Source organism: Molothrus aeneus, chromosome 6 (assembly GCF_037042795.1).
Source record: "Molothrus aeneus isolate 106 chromosome 6, BPBGC_Maene_1.0, whole genome shotgun sequence".
Lineage (NCBI taxonomy): Eukaryota > Metazoa > Chordata > Aves > Passeriformes > Icteridae > Molothrus > Molothrus aeneus.
In genome coordinates this window covers 57109584-57127263 of record NC_089651.1, presented here as the reverse complement: position 1 = coordinate 57127263, position 17680 = coordinate 57109584, and the positions used below count along the sequence as shown (strand labels likewise).

Below are 17680 nucleotides of genomic sequence, written 5' to 3'. Positions count from 1 at the left end.
TCAGGCTGCTGCCTAGACAAGCCAGCTCAGGTGTCTTTCAGTGCCCTCTCATAAAGACAGAGTGAAACAATGAGGTGATATTGTCTATATGGACTGGAGATGGAGTTCAGCACATGGCCTTGGTGCTGCAGGAGTGTAGTGGGAGTGCTGGGAGCAATGGTGAGGCTGCACCTCAAATTCCGCATCCACTTTGGGACCCTCACTGCAAGAAGGACATTGAGGTGCTGGAGTGTGTCCAGGGAAAGACAGAGGAGCTGGGCATGGTCTGGAGCACAAGTCTGATGGGGAGGAGCTGGAGGGGCTGAGGCTGGAGAAAGGAGGCTCAGGAGGGACCTTCTGGCTCTGCACAGCTCCTGACAGGAGTGTGGAGCCAGGTGGGGCTCAGGCTCTGCTCCCAGAGAACAAGGGACAGGACAAGGGGAAATGGTCTGAAGCTGCACCAGGGGAAGTTTACATTGGATATTAGGAAATATCCAATATTAGGAACAGTCTGCCCAGGCAGTGGTGGAGTCACCATCATTGAAAGTATTTAAAAGGTGTGTAGATGTGTGGCACTTGGGGACATGGTTTAGTGGTGGGCTTGGCATAGTTGGGTTAGTGGTTGATGGTCTCTAAAGGTCTTTTCCAACCCAGATGATTCTATGATTTCATGATCTTTACCTTTTGAAGGAGCCCAGGAGGAGCTGTTGGGCAGAGCCCAGCTTGGCTGTGTGAAGAAGGCTGTCCTCATGTGTTACAAGCCATTTGCTTTCCTGCTCATGTCCATTGAGAAATTAGAGAATTTCTGGTTGTTTTTCTTCTGCCATGTGCATCTCAAGATGTTAATACCAGTAGTCATTTCAAGCTGGCTGGCTGCCAGAAAGTGGAGCACGACAATGCTTATCCTCTTAAACTTAGAGAGGGTTTAAAAGTAGCTTGTAGATAATTAGCATCAGACCTGGGAAGAGGCTTGTGGGAAAGAAGGGCAAATATTATCATTAAAAGCCTGGCTGATCTCAGTTGAATTCTATGCATGTTTTCCAATCTGCTTGTTCCTGATATTCAGAGAAAAACTCTAACAACAAATACTGAAAGTCCTGAAACAATTGCTGAGAGGAATTTTTGAACTGGATGGCAACAATTCCAGGGTTTATTTTTGTGCCAAATCTCTCTATGTCCTTCCTCTCACAATCAAGTGAAATCATGTGAAACCCCTACTCACTGTGGAGCAAACAGCTTAAGCAAGTTCTCGCTGTCTGTAGGCTTTTGCAAAAGCCAGAACAAAGTCAAAAGAGAAACCTCAGAGACCAACAGCTGTGGTTAATGAACTGAACTTCATCAAACAGGTTGCTTTTCTGCTCAGCAGAAACTTTTATTTATGGTTCGTGCTTATCAGTTCCTCTATTCCCCAGAGGTGTCTGCAGGTTAGTCAGAGGAAAGCTGGAATCTAAGGGCCCAAAAAACTGCTGCCATGCGAGTGTATGGCAGGAAATCCCATCCTGGAAAACAGCCCACATTCTCCAGAAATAATGCTGGGATATCCTCGAGACAGTTTTGTGCTGTTGTGGTAAAGCTGCAGTCTGGTTATGCACATTGTGTTATGGAGCAGCTTCCCCCAAGATCTGAGGTGTTTACTAGGGAGTGAGTGATTTTTTTGCAGATTTCTCTTGTGCCACACAGCTCAGAGAGTACTGATGAAGGGCTGTCATTCCCTGCTGGTTGAGGCTAAGGATAATTCAGAGAAACCCAATGGGAACTGATTACTGATGAGCACACACTTACTAACATGCCCAATCCACATGTGAACAGGAATTCATTCATTTATTTGATCACTGGGGTCAAAACTTTTGGGAGGAGTGCAGGGCAAGGAGATACTAAAGGTCTTCCTGGCATTGATTTGATTTCTCCTGAAAAAATCAGCCTTTTCCCCCACTCACTGTCTCACGCTTACTGTGGGATTCACATTCTCTGAACCTGAGAGAAGCAGTGAGAGAAGCAAAGAAAAGAATGATCAAAACAATTCTTATCTCATTCACTGCTCCTGTGTTGTGCCAAAGTAGAATGCAATTTTATTTTTTTTTTACCCAAAGTGATGGTGTTTTGTTTCCTTGGCCTATCAGGGCCAAGCGTGTGTGTGTCAGGACTGTCAGCTGACAATCATGAGATTCTGTGCAGTTAAATTAAGTTGGGTGCTTTGTGCAAATTCAGTTTAGATGTAATGTAATATAGTATAATGTAATATAGTATAATATAATATAGAATAATATAATAAAGTAATTAATTAGCCTTCTGATATCAGTGGAGTCCTTCTCGACATTCTCTCCCCCTCATCAGGGTTGCCCTGCTTTTCTGATAGCTTACTTAATATTTTTGTTTGGGAGAAAATAGTTTTGCTAAGACTTCTCCAGGCCTGAGCAGGGCTGTGATTAATGCTGTTCCTGTTTGTTGTGTCTGCCTGTGTGTAGGATCGCCTGTTCTTTGTGATGGAGTTTGTCAATGGTGGGGATTTGATGTTCCACATCCAGAAGTCACGGCGCTTCGACGAGGATCGGGCCCGGTTCTATGCTGCAGAAATTATTTCAGCCCTCATGTTTCTCCATAGCAGAGGCATCATTTACAGGTGAGCTCTGCATTCATGGCCTCCCCTGTGTCTGAACCCCACGTGTCAGATGAGAGCTGCAGTTTTCTGCTTGAATAAAGAAGTGTCACTTGCTGCCCACCAGGAACGAGTTGTCAGCTGGGGTCACAGTACCTGCACATTCCCCCTGCACGCTGGCCAAGGTGCAGCACTTTCCAGGGGGGAGTGAAATTCCTGGGCAGGCATTAAATGAAACCTTCCCAGATTTTCTGCAGGGTGAATGTAAGGATCTGCTGCTTTGGCCACAGTGTGCCATGTTATTTCAAGGCTAATACGTGCTGGTGACACTAAAGCCTGTGCTTCCCTGCAGTAGCTACTGTCTTTAAAATCTATTTCACATACCTATTATTCAGTGCCACTCAGCCACTAAAAGTGTTTTCATTCCTGCCATGGTCCTACAGTAGGAGTTTTTCCTTCCTGCCCATGTCTGGCATCTTTGTGTTTGCAGCAGGATTGGAGCATTGTTGCCTCCATGCGTCAGCCTCCACTCGAGGTCTCAAGGTTCTTCTCAGGAAGCTGTTTCCCATACATAGCTCTCCTTTGTTATTTGTCATTTTTCTGTACTCAGAGGGGCAGTTTGGTTATATTTTTTCCTTTCTGTGCTGCTGAAGTGCTCCCCTGTCAGCTCAAGCATAAAGGCATAGGGCAGCCAGCATGGATCAGAGCCAGGCTGCCGTGCAGAGCCCTCTCTGGGCCAGCATCACCATTTGACCAACATCCTCCCTCCTGCCCCAGAGGCAGAGCAAGACCTCTTCTGGGATGGAGTAGGACAGCTGGAGCAGAGAGTTGTCAGCACTGAGACAGTCTGGTTGTACAGAAAGGTTTCTTTCTGCCATACTTCACACAACACCTCTGGTATCCTTGTGCCCAGAGCACAGGGGAGGAAGAACAGGTTGTTGTTTTCTTTGGAATGCTGCTACCTGGAATCCAGCAGCAAAGCACGTATTTTTGAGCATGGCCTGATGTAGCCCTGCTCAGTCCCATTTGTGGCATGCCAGCACTGCAAAGATTAATGTCAAGTCTCTCTTTTTTGCTGCTTGGTTCCAGTTGTACTGCTGGGATCCAGAGCTGGGTGCAGGATGGGACAGTTCCAATCCCAGTCCAGCTCTGTTAATGCCATTTCTGTGGGTTGGGCCAAATGTCATCTGATTTGGGACATAGTTTAACCCAGTCAGTAGGACATCCTCCCATGACAGATAAACTCAGGTTTGAACTCACAAAAACCAGAATAGCTGAGGGCTAAAATGACCAAAGGGCTGGGGGCTTTGCAAGGGGCACTATCTGATGGACACATGATAGGATCAGCCAAGTAAAAGCAGCTTCTCTGTCTCTTCCTAGCTTGAGCTGCAGTAAGAAACAGATGGTCAGGTGAGGACAGAGAATATTAAAATATTTTTAAGTATGAACTCATGTGACATAAACGGTGCAGTGAAATAGAGAAGGAGTGTCATTTTAATATTCTCCATGTCCTGAGAGCCTGAGGATGAGTAGTGATATATACCCTGTGTATCAAGCTCCTAAAGCACAGTGATTGTCTGTACAGAATAGCAAATCTCCTTACTCTACAGCTGGATTTCAGTCTAATTCTTCCCTTGTGAATAATGCCAGCCACTGAGGAGAGACCCTGCCAGATAATTACGCAAATGACATTTTCCTTAAAATAGTGACATCCAGTAGTTATTGTCAGTCATTCAGCAGCAAAACTGGGTCTGTGCATAATGTAATGCCTTGTGCTTACAGCTTGTCCTGTCTGCCCCAGCCTGCTGCCTGTCACAGGGCAGGAGTAACTGATCCCTCTGGGTTTTGGCACTCTTCAAGTGCTGCTGTAATTCATGATAAAAACTGGAGGAATAATTGGAAAGCTCCTCGAACAACTGCACAGGCTTTGATCTTGTTGAGAAACTGGTTAAGCTGTGGGGTCAGGTAACTTCAGCTACATGGGGCAGGTCTGCAGGGGGGTGGGTGACTTAGTTTCTTATAATTAGTAGGGGTTCTGGAAGATGTAAGAGGAGGGACCTGCTGGCTGAGGCTGTGCTGAGCTGAGGTGGCTTCTGTCAGGTCACAAACACCAGGCTCTGGGGGGAATGTGCAGGATAGAAGGGGGTATTCAGAATGGAATCACTGCACTTGTGTAAGAGAGTTTGGATCAGATTTTATGATCAGAATGTGAGTGCTTGCTTAAGGAGCAGGGGATAGAGACACCAGAAATAGCCTGACCAGAAATGGTTTTACCACAAGCTTTTCAAGGTGTCTTCTTTCTGGGTGTCCAGGGTCAGTGGAGGAAGAGGGTTGCTGGCCTAGAATACTCTGTGGCATTTGTTTTTCTTCTGGGCTTAACTTCATAATACTCTATTTTTCTTTGCCCCCTTCAAGACTGAGCAATTCAGGAAAGAATCTGCATTCACCAGTGCAGTGAGTGTTCCCCTGCTAAGTCAAGTTGCATTTGCCACAAGTGCTGCCAAAAGCTGGGTTTTCTCTTCTTTGAAATGCTAGAGAGGTTTGGGAGACAGCACTGAAAGTTCATCAAGAAGCAGCTGAAACTTGTCATTGTGGCCTGGCAGGATGGTGCTGGTGGCTGCTAAAATCAGGTGTTCATTGATTCCTTTTTCAGCCACACACAAGCAATTTGAAATAGCTGTAGAGCAATATTCTTGCATTTGCTGCTGTAAGTCCCTGAGAATGGGCTTTTGAGGCAGATGAGGCATTTTGGCTATATGTGATTTTTAATTTTAAAACTGGGCTTACACCTGGATTGGTTCTCTCATGAGATGATTTTCATGATTCAACTGAAATTTTCAGTGAGTTTGCTTCTCATTTTGAGGAAACTCCTTTTTGTTCTCTAAAAGAGAGCTTTCAGTTTCCAAAACCTTTTTTTTTCTCTCTTCATTTGCAGCACTACAAAGGAGAGGTGGCTTTCTGGACTTATCAAGGAAAGGTCTCTGTCATGCCCTGAGCTGATGTTTAGCTGTCAGCTTAGCAGCACTTATTTATAGTTGCTTCCTGAAAAAAAAAAAAGAATCAGCAAATACATTGGGGTTCCTTAGCCCATCATACAGGGGAGTGCATCCAGACATGAAAACAATCTTTTTGTGTGTCACATCACAGTGTATTGTGCACCCCTAACCACAGAGGAGTAGGGCAAGGACATGTTTGGGATCAGCTCATGCTGGATGCTGCCAGGAAAATGTTAGGTAATAATCATGCTTATTGTAAATAAAATCTTTGCTCACAGGGCAATATTTGTGCACTGCTGCTTTCTCTAAGATTATTTCTAAAGGAAATTACAGTGCTGGGCTCTATTGCAGATAGGTAGGTTGGTTTGTCATTTTTTTCTAATGGCTGGATTGTGCTATTTTTCTTGAGGCAGCTCTTGCTGACTTTGACTTTCCAGTTCAGCAGTTCCCAGGGTAGGGGAAGCATATTTTGGCTTCTGTGCTTGCCAGAAACAAAACAAAACAGCATATCTGAGCAGAATTAGGTTACACAGTGGCTTACTCAGTACGAGGGAGCTGGTCCACTCACAGTCTGCTAAAAAGCACAGAGATAGTGGATGACGGCAAGGGTTTATTTTAAAAGCAGGACATTTCCTCCTGAGTAGCACTACTGTAAAAATGGCTGGTCTGCCCTGCTGCCCTCAAATTCAGACCTTGGCATGGGCTGAGGTACAGCTTTGGGAGTGGGTGGATCCACATGCCAAGGTCACCTACTTGAGTATTGAGGGCAGGTCCAAGTATTTCCTTAAATTTGATTGTGGCGGGGTTGGATTTTTTTAGAGGAGGGGGCTTTGAGATTTACAGTAAAACACAGTAAGACCTTTCTAAAGGCAACATAAAGCAGTCAGCCCAGCCTAGTGGCACAGCCTGAATTTCTGTGACCAACCTTTCTCTCTCTGCAAATGTCTCACTAGCGGGATGCTAGAGGGCTGAGAGGGTCTCTTTTCAGAACACACCCCCACTGCCTGCAGAGGTGATACAGCATGCAGGACACAATGCCAGCTGTGCTTTAGTGGTGGTTTTGCCAGCCTGAGGTGTAGATTTGGACACCCCCATGCCCCAGCTCAGTGCTTGGCACAGCACAGGGGCAGATCCATCCTTAAGGCTACAGGTGGTGTAGCATGGAGGTCATGCAGTGGCCAGGAGCCAGAGGAGATAAAAGGCTGGTGGGAAGGACTGGTTATTGGCTGGCTGAAGAACCTTGTTTTTATCCTGAGGGCTCCTGCTGGTCAGCTCATTTCACTGCCTTTGTGTCTGTATTGGTGTTCCTAATGCAGCTGACCCCTCTGGAGAGGCTGGGGGTCTGCTGGTGCCCTGTCACACCTCTGGGTGTGGGAGGGGGTGCAAAGAATCCCTATGCTCTGCTGTCCTGTGACTCAAAGGTCTTTAATAGGATGCCTGGTCCTTTTGGAAGGCAAAAGATAATTATGTAATTATCCAGATGAGAGCATGGCCTGGCCTTGGGGCTGAACTCCAGCTCTTGAGGAAAATAAGATAAGCATATTAACAGGCAGTGTTTGCTCCTCTGTGTTTGTTACCTGAGAGCATCTCCTTACTGTGGGGGGGGACTTCTTATGACAGGGAAAAACTTTCTCCTGTGGGATCTGGAAGGATTGCTGGATACTGGCCAGGCCTCTGAATTCATCACCTTTCCTTGGTGGAGGAGACCCATCAGGTCTGCAGCTCTGTGTCTCATGACTGTTGGCTTTTATAGGGAATGGGCTTTTTGCAACAGGGTAATTCCCTGCCAATTCAAACAATGAGCCTGTGACACTTGAAGGAAGCTTTACATAAGCCTTTTATGGAGACCAGTTTTGCTGGAAAGACTGCTGTTAACTGAAACAACACTAAGGTTTCTTTCAGCAAAATCAATTAAAAATTACATGCTGAAAACAGGAGCTGAATGCCTTTCCTAATTACATACAGCCACTGTTAACAGAGCAACTTTTATTAGTGTGCTGTTTGCTTTTTCCATGGGTCAAGACAGTGTACACATGGGATTCCTCATGTTCACTCTGCTTTGTTTTTTGGTTGTTGGTGTTTTGTTTGGTGGGTGTTTTTCAGCTGGTGATTTTGTTTATTCTGATGCCCTTTTTCACATCTGGAGCCAGATCTTGTTTCCCCTGAAGTCAAGGGGCTTTCCCCAGGGAGGTAAATGAGCAGTGGAACTGGATCTGTGGCTGATAGCAGCAGTGCTCTGCAAGGCAAACTGCCTGGCTGGGGGGCTATCCAGGGATTACTGGTGGTTTGCTTAGGGGCTGTGCATAGCTTTGTTTTCTTGGTAAATAAAGATAAGCCTTTGGTTCAATCAGGTGTTTTTAAGCTTTTCTGAAAGACCTTATAAGAAAGACCTCCAGGCTGCTGCCTGGAGACCTGATAACAGCCTTCCAATATCTAAGAGGGGTCTACAAGAAGGCTGGAGAGAGACTTTTTGCAAGGTATGCAGTGATAAGACAAGGGGGAATGGCCTTAAGCTGAAGAGGGGTAGATTGAGGTTAGATATAAAAAAGAAATTCTTTACTGTGAGGGTGTGAGGCCCTGGCACAGGTTGCCCAGAGAAGCTGTGGATGCCTCATCCCTGGAAGTGTTCAAGGGCAGGTTGGACAGGGAAGGTGTTCCTTCCCATGGCAGTGGGGGTTGGAATGAGGTGATCTTTAAGGTGCCTTCCAGCCCAAATTGTTTTATTGCTCAGTGAAAGTTTTTGCTTGAATGTGCTGCAGTTGATGCCTCCCTAGGTAACTGTTGCTGATTTGATGTATTTTATGCCTCTTTTCCCCGTGGATTTGGCTGTGGGGGCAGAGTTGTTTGCATCTGAGGAAAGGGTGGGAACAGCTCAACCAGTGCCAACATGGGTGTGAGTCTCCATAACCTCAGCTGTGGGATCTGCTCTTTGTCACTTCAAGAACTCTGTTTGGGGGAGCTCTGGGGCTCAGTGCAGTGTGGGATTGGAGCCCCAAAGACCAGAGGAGATATAAATGTAGGCAGAGCAAAATGAGGGATGTGCTGTTTTCTGAGAGCAGCCGAAGGGATGAAATATAAGCTGATTATCTGGTGAATGAGTGAAGCAAATCAGCTAAAAGCTGCAAACTGGCACAGAATACCCCACCAGCAATCCCATCCCTACAACAACTGCTTAGTGTGGAAGAGGAATTTTCATGCTGGAGTCCCTGGAAACACTTCATTCAGCTCTAGGAAACATAGAGGGATGTGTCTGAGGGTCAGGAGTGTAGTGGTGTCTGTGGCTATTTTATCTGACAGTCAACAGCTCGTGTAGACTGATTTGTGCTTCTAGACAGTGCATCTTGCACAGACTTTTCCCCTCTGCTGTGGTTGTTGCATGCCTGTGAGATGGGCTCTTTTACAGCCTCTGGCATGCAGTGCTTAAAGGATTGTTTCTCTGCACTTGATCAAATGGAAAGTGCAGAGAGGAAAAAAAAAAGCCCAGCCTCTCACGTTTGTGTGTCATGTTCAATCAGTCAGAGTGCAGGACAGCTCAGGCCTGATTTACAGTTGTGCTTAGCAAGAGCAGTCCTGTTTGGAGATGCACAGATCAGATCTCTGTGCCCCATTGACTCCACTGTATATCGTCTGTGAACTTTGGTGGAACTTTCCACATGACTAAGGACTACTGAATAGCCCACAGAAGCTGTTGGCTCTGCTAGTGTCTACTTTTCCTTTATGGTTATTTAAAGGGGCTGATTTTAAAACCTGCAAACCCTGCATATAATGGCTTTGTATAAATCATTAAAAATCCCAGCTCAAAGGGGCCTCAAGAGTTTGTGTAGTTCATCCACCTGCCCCAAGGCTGGAGAACCTTTGCTGAATGCCAGTCTCTCATACTTTCACTTTTTTTGGGTGTAGCTGCTACATTTACATATTAAAACATGTGAACTCTTACAGGCACAGACTCATTTAGGGAGTGCTTGCAATGAGAGCTTGGTGTTGTTTGAGAATTCTGGTGCTGGTGCAATAAAAATATAAAAATAAAAATAAATCCCCTCATCTGTGGAGGGGATAGGTGATTAGATGTGAGATGTGTTCTGGCATTCCTTTTGTGACTAATAAATCCCCATGGAGGCATTTCACAATTAAAGAGCATGCAGATGCAATTAAGAAATAGCTATGTGTAACAATTACAGACAAGTTTGCAAAGAATGGAGACTTGGAAACCAGAATTAGGCTCAATCTTTAAGTCCTAGAGCACTAGGGAATATTTAGATTAAAACTTTTGAAACAAAGAAACTTTTCTACAAAAATACTGGTTTTCTGTCTTTCCTGCTCTCTTCTTTCTATTTTAAAGGCATAAAGGTCACCAGAAGGAGAAAACATAAAAGCTTAAATATATTTTATGTTACTTAAAATTTATTTTTAAAAACTGGCCCTGAATATTACTGTTATGTTTTTAGCCAGAACTGCTCATCTGACTTTTAATATGTTCCCTGATACCAAGGGCATTCAGGTGTTTGATTTCACAAATTTTGAAAACGTTTGCTCTGAGCTCTCCAGAATTGCCCAGCATTAATCCAGTAATTTTATTGATTTTTGTACCCATCTCAAAAGGAGGAAGCTTTCAGTGTCACTCTCTGAGAACATGAGCCCTGGGTTGGCATTAGGGAGGCTGATATATATAGCTGGGGAAAAGGTCTCTGTCAACCTTAATAAATGTTTTGTACAACTTCTTGAAAGAAGGATTATGCTGACAAAATGCTGTTGCATCTGCTCCTCTGACTTGCTGAAATGGAAGATTTCTTGCATCACAACGTGTTGCAGTGAGTGAAGTTGCTGTATTTGTGAGAGACACAATGAGAGACTCTGTGTTGAAATATTTGGCCTGCAGCAATAGCTGCAGTTAGCCAGGGAGAATTTGACTTACTCTTTTAGCTGCAGCAAGATTGGCAACTGATGTTTGCTTGGTCAGTAATCCCAATGTTTAGATCTTGTTCTTTTTGCCAGGGAGAAGGTGGGTTACTCTGCTTTTATGCAAGCAGAGGAATTTTTTAAAGCCATCCAGCAACCTTTAATATCAGTGGTGCATCACTGTCACACCTTGTCTATAGATTCTATTTCAGAGCTGCCTGTAGTGATACAGATATAAACTAAAAATAACAACACAATGGAAAATTTCAACTATGACAGGGTAGTGCTGCAGTAATAAGTGTTTTACAATTCCGAATTTCTGTGGGAGAGATGTCCCTCTCCTGTCAGTGGTAGCCTGGGCAGGGTGGTGGGCACAGCTTTGTGTGCCAGCTGAACTGCTGCTGGGGCTTGTCCTTAGCTGCTGGTGCAGGCCAGGCTGCTGTTTATGGGGCCTATTCTCATGGAGCAAGGGGAAAGCATTGCTCACCATTTGGCCTCTGAGTCACGGCACCTTTGCTGTTAATAGGTTAATAGGAGAACCTCCCCTTTTATGAGGCTGTGCCTGAGGGCACAATTTAATCTTGGAATTGTATTACCTGGTTATTATTCCACTGAAGAAGCAGTGGCAGTATTCCAGCTGACAACAATGGAAAGGGGGGCAAGCCTTCAAGTGTCAACTGTGTACAAATGTGATGTGTTCAGAACCACAGAGATCCTCCATGCCCTGAGCTGATTCCTTCTGAATCAATTAAAGTTTCACAAGCACGATTTATTATTAACATCCAGAGCTGCTTTCACAAATCTCTCAGCAGCATGGTAGAGGAGTGCTCATGAATCAAGAAAATGACTTCCAAGTAGGAGAGGTTATTTACTAGCTAAATCCCTGATCCAGGCATTCTGCCACGGCTAAGTCTGTCCAATAGGATGTGTGCATCCACATCTGAAGCATTTCTGATCTGAAGCATTTTTGTCTTGGTGCCTGGCCAGAGTGGGTCATGCCATCTTTGGCTGTTGTGCTGAAAAAGAAAGGAGGATGGAGGAGGGGGTAAATGGGGAAAAGCAGGGTTAGCTGTGCAAGGGAGCAGGGGGACATTATGCCATGTGCAAACCTGTGTGGCAGCAGGGGCAGGAGGAAATGCTCCCTTCACTCTCTCCAAGGACATTTCTGTCAGCCAGCATGGGCTGTGGCAGTGAGGCTGCCCTGTGTCTCTGTGTCCAGACTCTGTGGCACTTGTGCTGAGAGTCTGAGCTGGTGTGTGACATTTAGCAAGCAGGCTTTGGGTTTTCTCCTCCCTTCTCTGGATCTTGTTACGTTCCTTTTGACATTTACCTGAGCATGAAAATGTAGCAGGGTCCCATGTCCTCGTTGACTTGTGCCTAAAAGCTGAATTAGTGTGCTTTGTATTTCTGTTTGTCAGTGTCTCTTAGCCATAGGTTGAGGAATTGTATGCTTATCTGTGCTTTGGGGATTTTGACACAATCTTATCAACTTTGTAACCTTTGACATTTCCTGCACCTTCTCTCTTTTTTTTTTTCCCCATTACTTTATAACCATTCTTCCTAGCTGGAGTTCCCCATTCCTGTATCACTCATATAATTTCTCATACATTTTGAGCAGTAGCTTGAAACTTGGTGCCCAAACAGCAGCTTTACAGCCAGAATTTCTACCTTTAGACCCTGTTGAGCACAGAGGGAGCAAAAACCTTGACAGCTGAGTCCTGCTCCTTGCTACTCTGTCTAGCCTTGATAAATGAGAAAGCCAAGGAGAAGCTGTGGCTGCTGCCAGCTGGCCAAGCTCCCAGAGAGACAGTCCATCCCCTGGCAAGGTCAGGGGGCTGCACTGCCCAGCCACTCCACCCTTGCAGCAGCACAGAGCCTGGAGCCAGAGCTGGGCCTGCTCCTGCTGGGGTCTCTTTGGGGCCAGGGACAGCCCCCACAGGAGGGTGACAGCTCTCGGTGTCCCTTGTGCTGCTTGGGATGCAGCAAGCCAGGCAGGTTCAGGCAGTCAGCTCATGCCTGGCACTGCAGAGTTAATTTTGACCCATGGATGGCAGCTGACCTGCTAGTGGTAGGTTTGAGATAGGAGTGGTGTAACTCCAGCCTGAATTAATGTTTTTTTCCCCCTATCCTTACACAAAGAGAAAATGCCCAAGTAAGCCTTTGTGGCACCATATCTGTTAAATAAATATCTTTTATCAGTGACTGAGCCACTCAAAACCTAGTTCCCTGTCTGCTGTCAGAAAAGGCAATACTAAACTGTGCTGCTTCTTGGAACTCGTGAGGTTTTGGAAATGAGCCAGAGCAAAGGGAAAGCAGCTTTCAAACCCCAAAAGCCACAGGTCATCTGTGGCTTGAGTGGGCTGAAGTTGGATTCATGCATGGAAAGTCTCTATGTCACAGATTTCCCTGCACTCTTTTGATCTTGTGAAATTGCTCTGCTCACTCAAACTGGTGGCTGCCCTGACAGGGATAGCCCCAGGGGAAGGACAGCTATTTGGGGTGATAAAATTAATGGGACACTGTCTTGCAGCCTGCCCTCTCTACTGCCCCTCATCATCTCCACTCAGAGCTGCCTGGGGGTCCTTCAGGACTGATGGTTTTCCCAAGCCACAGAACAGTCAGAAATTCCTGCCAGAACTGTTGGATGCTGCTTCTTCCCAGCATCAGCCTGTGGCATCTCTGGGTCCCTGCTGGCCAGGAAGCAAGGTAGCAAATGCCAAATATTGCCAGTAAGCTGCCATTGGAATGGGGACACATGGAAGAGAGAGGATGGTCTCTGGGGGCCTGGCTGTTGCTGCGCATGAGTTAAATGTGGTATGGAGTATTGGCTATCTCATGTTCTGTCATGTCTAGAACAGGGCAATTGAAGTCACTGTTTGATTGCCTGAGAGCCTTCCCTAATTTCTCTTCATTTTCTTACAACCAGGCTCATGCTGAAAATCTCCACCTCTTCTCCAGGGAAGCTCCTAATATTTCCAGGTCTTTGTTTTCCTTGGGACCTTGCTGTGGTTTGGGGCAGTTCAGGCTGTTCTGTTCCCTTGGGGATGCAGTTAAAAGACAGCTGTCCTTAGCAGAGCTGGGTTATAGAAATTGGCACATCATGCCCAGACAATCCCTATTTCCCTGAAGCCCACAGCGTGTAAGCGTGGCTGGAGCCTCTGGGTGTAGCACAGGCACTGCTGGCTCCCAGGCTTTCTCTGGGCTCTGCTGGCACAACTCTGCACAGCACTGGCCAAGTGAGTGTCTGTCCCAGTGCTGTTATGTAAGGAAGAATTTCAGCATTAATTACCTGTCTTGGCTTTGGGTTTCTTAAGGTCTCTGCTGACACCAGAATGAATCTCAGAAGATTCAGCGTGGCTTCCTCAAACAAAACAAACAAACTTTATTCCACAGGCTCTGGGCTTTGCTGATTTCTGCCAGGAGCATTCACTCTTCTGGGATGTTTTCCCTTTGTTTCCCTGCCACTGGGGAGGGACAGCAGTTTTTCTGGAGATGCTGTTGAGCATAGCTAACATGCTTAAGTATTTGAGCTGCAGGGAGGCTGGCACTTCCAGTCAGGCCAATTAAAAGGGAAAAATTAACATTTCCCTTTGCTCTCAGCCACCTTCCTGCATTCTGAAGGGCTGGAGGAGGGAGGGATGCCATCAGAGCTGTGGAGGTTGGCTGGAACAGAAGTGTGTGCTGGGCCAGAGGTATCTGTGTGGATCATGTTCTCTCTAATGGCTTTCCTCCCCCCTTCTGAAGTCATTAATGCTCCTTAAGCCAGGATGGAAACAAACCCAAACAACAACAGTCTACAAAATAATTCCATCACTCCAGACTGGTTCTTTTTTTTCCTCCAGTGAAGCAATTAGTCTCCTGTGATCCCATTTTTAGCCAGGCTGGAAACAAGCAGCTGGACAATAGTGAATTCCTCTTCTGGCAGAGCAGTCATTGGATCTGCTCCCTGAAGGGAAAGGTGAGGCGAGTCCCCTTGCCTGTCTCTAGGGGAAGAATCTCCCTGCAGAAATCCCTGTGGGTCTTGCTGAAAGCCCTATTTTTGTGCAGCCTCTCCCAGTGAGTCACAGCCTCTGGCTCTCTGGCTACTCTGAGAGCTCTCAGTACCATGGCTTTTCTGCCAGCCCACTGCAGGGTTAAATTCTCTGTGGTTTTGCTCTCATGGGTGTACAGCCCTTCCCACTCACTGGCTGATGATGCCAGTTGTGGCTGCCAGAAAGTCATGAAGTAACTTGTGGTTTATACCAGCAGCAGAGCCATGTAGGACTTGTGTGGAGGTGGGGTGAGACTTCCCAGTCTCACTCTTTGAGTGGTTCTTGGAGCTAGGAATGGCTCAGCTTGGTCCTGGGAATGAATGGCTCAGCTTGGTCCTGGGAATGGCTCAGCCCGTGCTAGGGGACAGTGCTGTGGAGCAGTGGAGTGTGATATGAGCAGGGTCTGGCAAAATTTGGGGTGTGTGATAAGGAAGAGAGGGGCTGGCTGAAGTCAGTGAGGCTGCCACCTGAGCAGGCTGCCCAGAGAAGCTGTGGATGCCCCATCCCTGGAAGTGTTCAAGGCCAGGCTGGGTGGGGCTTGGAGCAACCTGCTTCAGGGGAAGATGTCCCTGCCCATGGCAACTGGGTTGGAATGAGACAATCTTTAGGGCCTCTTCTAACCACAGCCATTCTGTGATTCTCCTCTACGATTCCCTGAAGTCCTGGGTAGCACCACACAGGGCTGTGGGGGGAGCTTGGCCAGAGCCACCCGGGAAATGACTCCATTCCTGTAACTGCTTGTAACATGAGTAAGGTGAAGTGCTGTCCTCTGCCCGGGGCAGAGCCTGCGGCTGTGCCACACACAGGGCCTTCCTCTTGCCTTTGAGGTTTTTGTAGGGTGTGGGGAAGCACTGGGTTCCCCCTCCATCTCTGCAGCACCCTCACTGCCCTGAAGAGCACGGATGGGACAGGGTGTGACAGGGCAGGTACAGCTGGAGAGCACTGTGGCTGTGCTGCTGGAGCAGGAGACTTAAATCACCAGCAAAAGGGATCTTGCTGTCTGTAGGTTCTGAAAAGCAGCCCCACTGTCCACCTTAGAGCTGGACAGTGCTAAACCCCAACACTTCCCTTTCAGGATGCAGGAAGGCTCTAAGCCCAAATCCACGTTTTACCTCATGCACACGAGGTAAAAGCCACAGGGTTTCCAGTCAGGTGCCAGGAAAAGCTGCAGCTGTCCAGAAAAGGGCAGCTGAGGACAGAGGGGAGCTCTGCTCGCTGGCTGCTGGGATTAAGAGCAGCTCAGGGCGTGTTTGAGTCATGTGTCACCAGCTCTGACTCCTCTGGAATGAAGGTGCCGTGTGGGCACTGGGGCCGGCGGGCTGTGCAGTGCTCCTGCTCCATATGGAAAGCCAGGGTGGAGAAACACTTGCCAAAGAATTCTGCCAGGCAGGCTCATCTGGGGATGTGCAGAAAAAGTGTTTCTGCCTGATCCCTGCAGCTTGGATCAGCTCTGGGACACAGCCTGCTGCATCCGAGCATCATCCTGGGTGTCAGATCCATGCCTGGGCAGAACTGCCCTGGTTGCTGTGGAGGGATGAGAGGCTGTTGATAAACATTATCATCTTGTTGGATGTTGTCTGGTTTGAGTCATTCCAGCCATGGTGATGGTTGCTGGTGGTGCCAGGAGTGCCAGCAGGCACTTGGGGTGAGGGCAGCAAACCAAATGCCCAAGGGTTGAATTCCAGGTGGGTGGGATGGTTGTGGGATTCCAGCACAAGTGTGCAAGGGAAACTCAGGGATTCCAAACCTGCAGTGCCAAATTAAGGGATTGGCTGGAGAGGAAGCAGGATGGGTTTGCATTTGTATCACTGTGGTGCTTCCCAAGTCACCACAGGGACAATGGGAGGTGGGAAGTGAAGTAACCCAGCGTTCAAAAGCTGATTCCAAATGCTCTTGGACATAACCTTGATGGGAAAGCAGCCACTCTGTCATGGTGTGGTTGCTTTCCTGTTAACAGCCCAGGACAAAGCACACTGCAGCACCCACAGCACCACCCCCAAACAGTGTCCTGTGCTCTCACAGCTGTGGGATCACCTCAGCTACTGTGGAATCATTCCTCATGCAAAACCATGGAGAAGTTTGCAAACCATTTGTGAAGCAAAGCATTGTGGAGTCTGTTTGAGAACAGAGATGGAGGACAGGTAAATGACAAATGATGTCCCCAAAGTGCAGAGGGGACATGGGCCATCTATTGCTCCATGTCTGCAAATCCATCTAGAAAAGTTCCAGGGGTTCATTAGCTTTAATGTGTCAGTTGTGGGTGATGCATTTCAGCATGTTGGTATTGAAATAATGCCCTTTTTATTCCTTTTCCTCAGGACAGTACAGTCATTCTGCTTTCCCTGAGCCTCCGTGGTTTTCCATTAGTCCTCAATCAATTATTTATTCATGGGAGAGTATCTGAGAGCAGCAGTCCAGTCTGAGAGCAGCAGTACTTGACTGTGGAGATGAGTTTGAAGTACTTGATGGCTGAACCCACTGGAATTGTCAATAACATTAAGAAGTACTTTCCTGCCACAAAATAAAAATGTGGCCTTGTAGGTGGAGAGTGCTAAACTTTGATGAGGACATGAGGTAAAAAACAGTGCACTTTGGATGCCACCTGAGTGTAACTTTAGTGGGGACAGACAAGGAGTTTTTTGAGAATCACCTTGCCTTCAAGTTGACTAAATATTGTATTGTAATAGAAAATATGTATTGTTGTGCAGTTCTGGTCTGTGTTGTAAACGTGGGAGGTCTGGGTAGAAAATCTGTAATTCTGAGTTTTGATCTGATGTGGTGCCTCAGCAAAAGGGGATAACACCAGCCAGCGTTGTTGGTGGGCAGTTTGGGGTCTGTCTGATGCTGTGTGGCATTTGGGGTGACACATGGGATCTGGTGTGTCCCTGCTGGCCTGGCACAAAGGTCAGTGTCACTGGTTCCTGCATGCAGGCAGCCCGGGAGGAGTCAGAGTGGGACTGCAGAGAGCTGAGCATGCCCAGCCAGGAATTCCACCTGGCTCTGCCCTGCTTATCCAGGATCCTTGGGCTTCACACAGCTCTGGGTGAATCACCTGTAATGAGTGAGTAACGACAGTAATTCACATGAAGTGAGAAACTAAATCTTGGGATAATGACCCATCTTCTAGGCTCCTACAAAAGCCTCTTCCATTTTATATTTAAGTGATTGCTGTGGTCAACAGC

General features: G+C 46.9%; 1 protein-coding gene across 1 annotated transcript in view; it reads left to right on the top strand.

The window, feature by feature from the left end:
- PRKCH (protein kinase C eta) overlaps positions 1 to 17680 on the top strand; it is a 112621-nt gene that overhangs the window by 66387 nt on the left and 28554 nt on the right. Inside the window, exon 10 of the mRNA XM_066551656.1 lies at positions 2445 to 2599. Coding sequence (XP_066407753.1) covers positions 2445 to 2599 — 155 coding nt within the window. The remainder of the gene's footprint in view (positions 1 to 2444; positions 2600 to 17680) is intronic.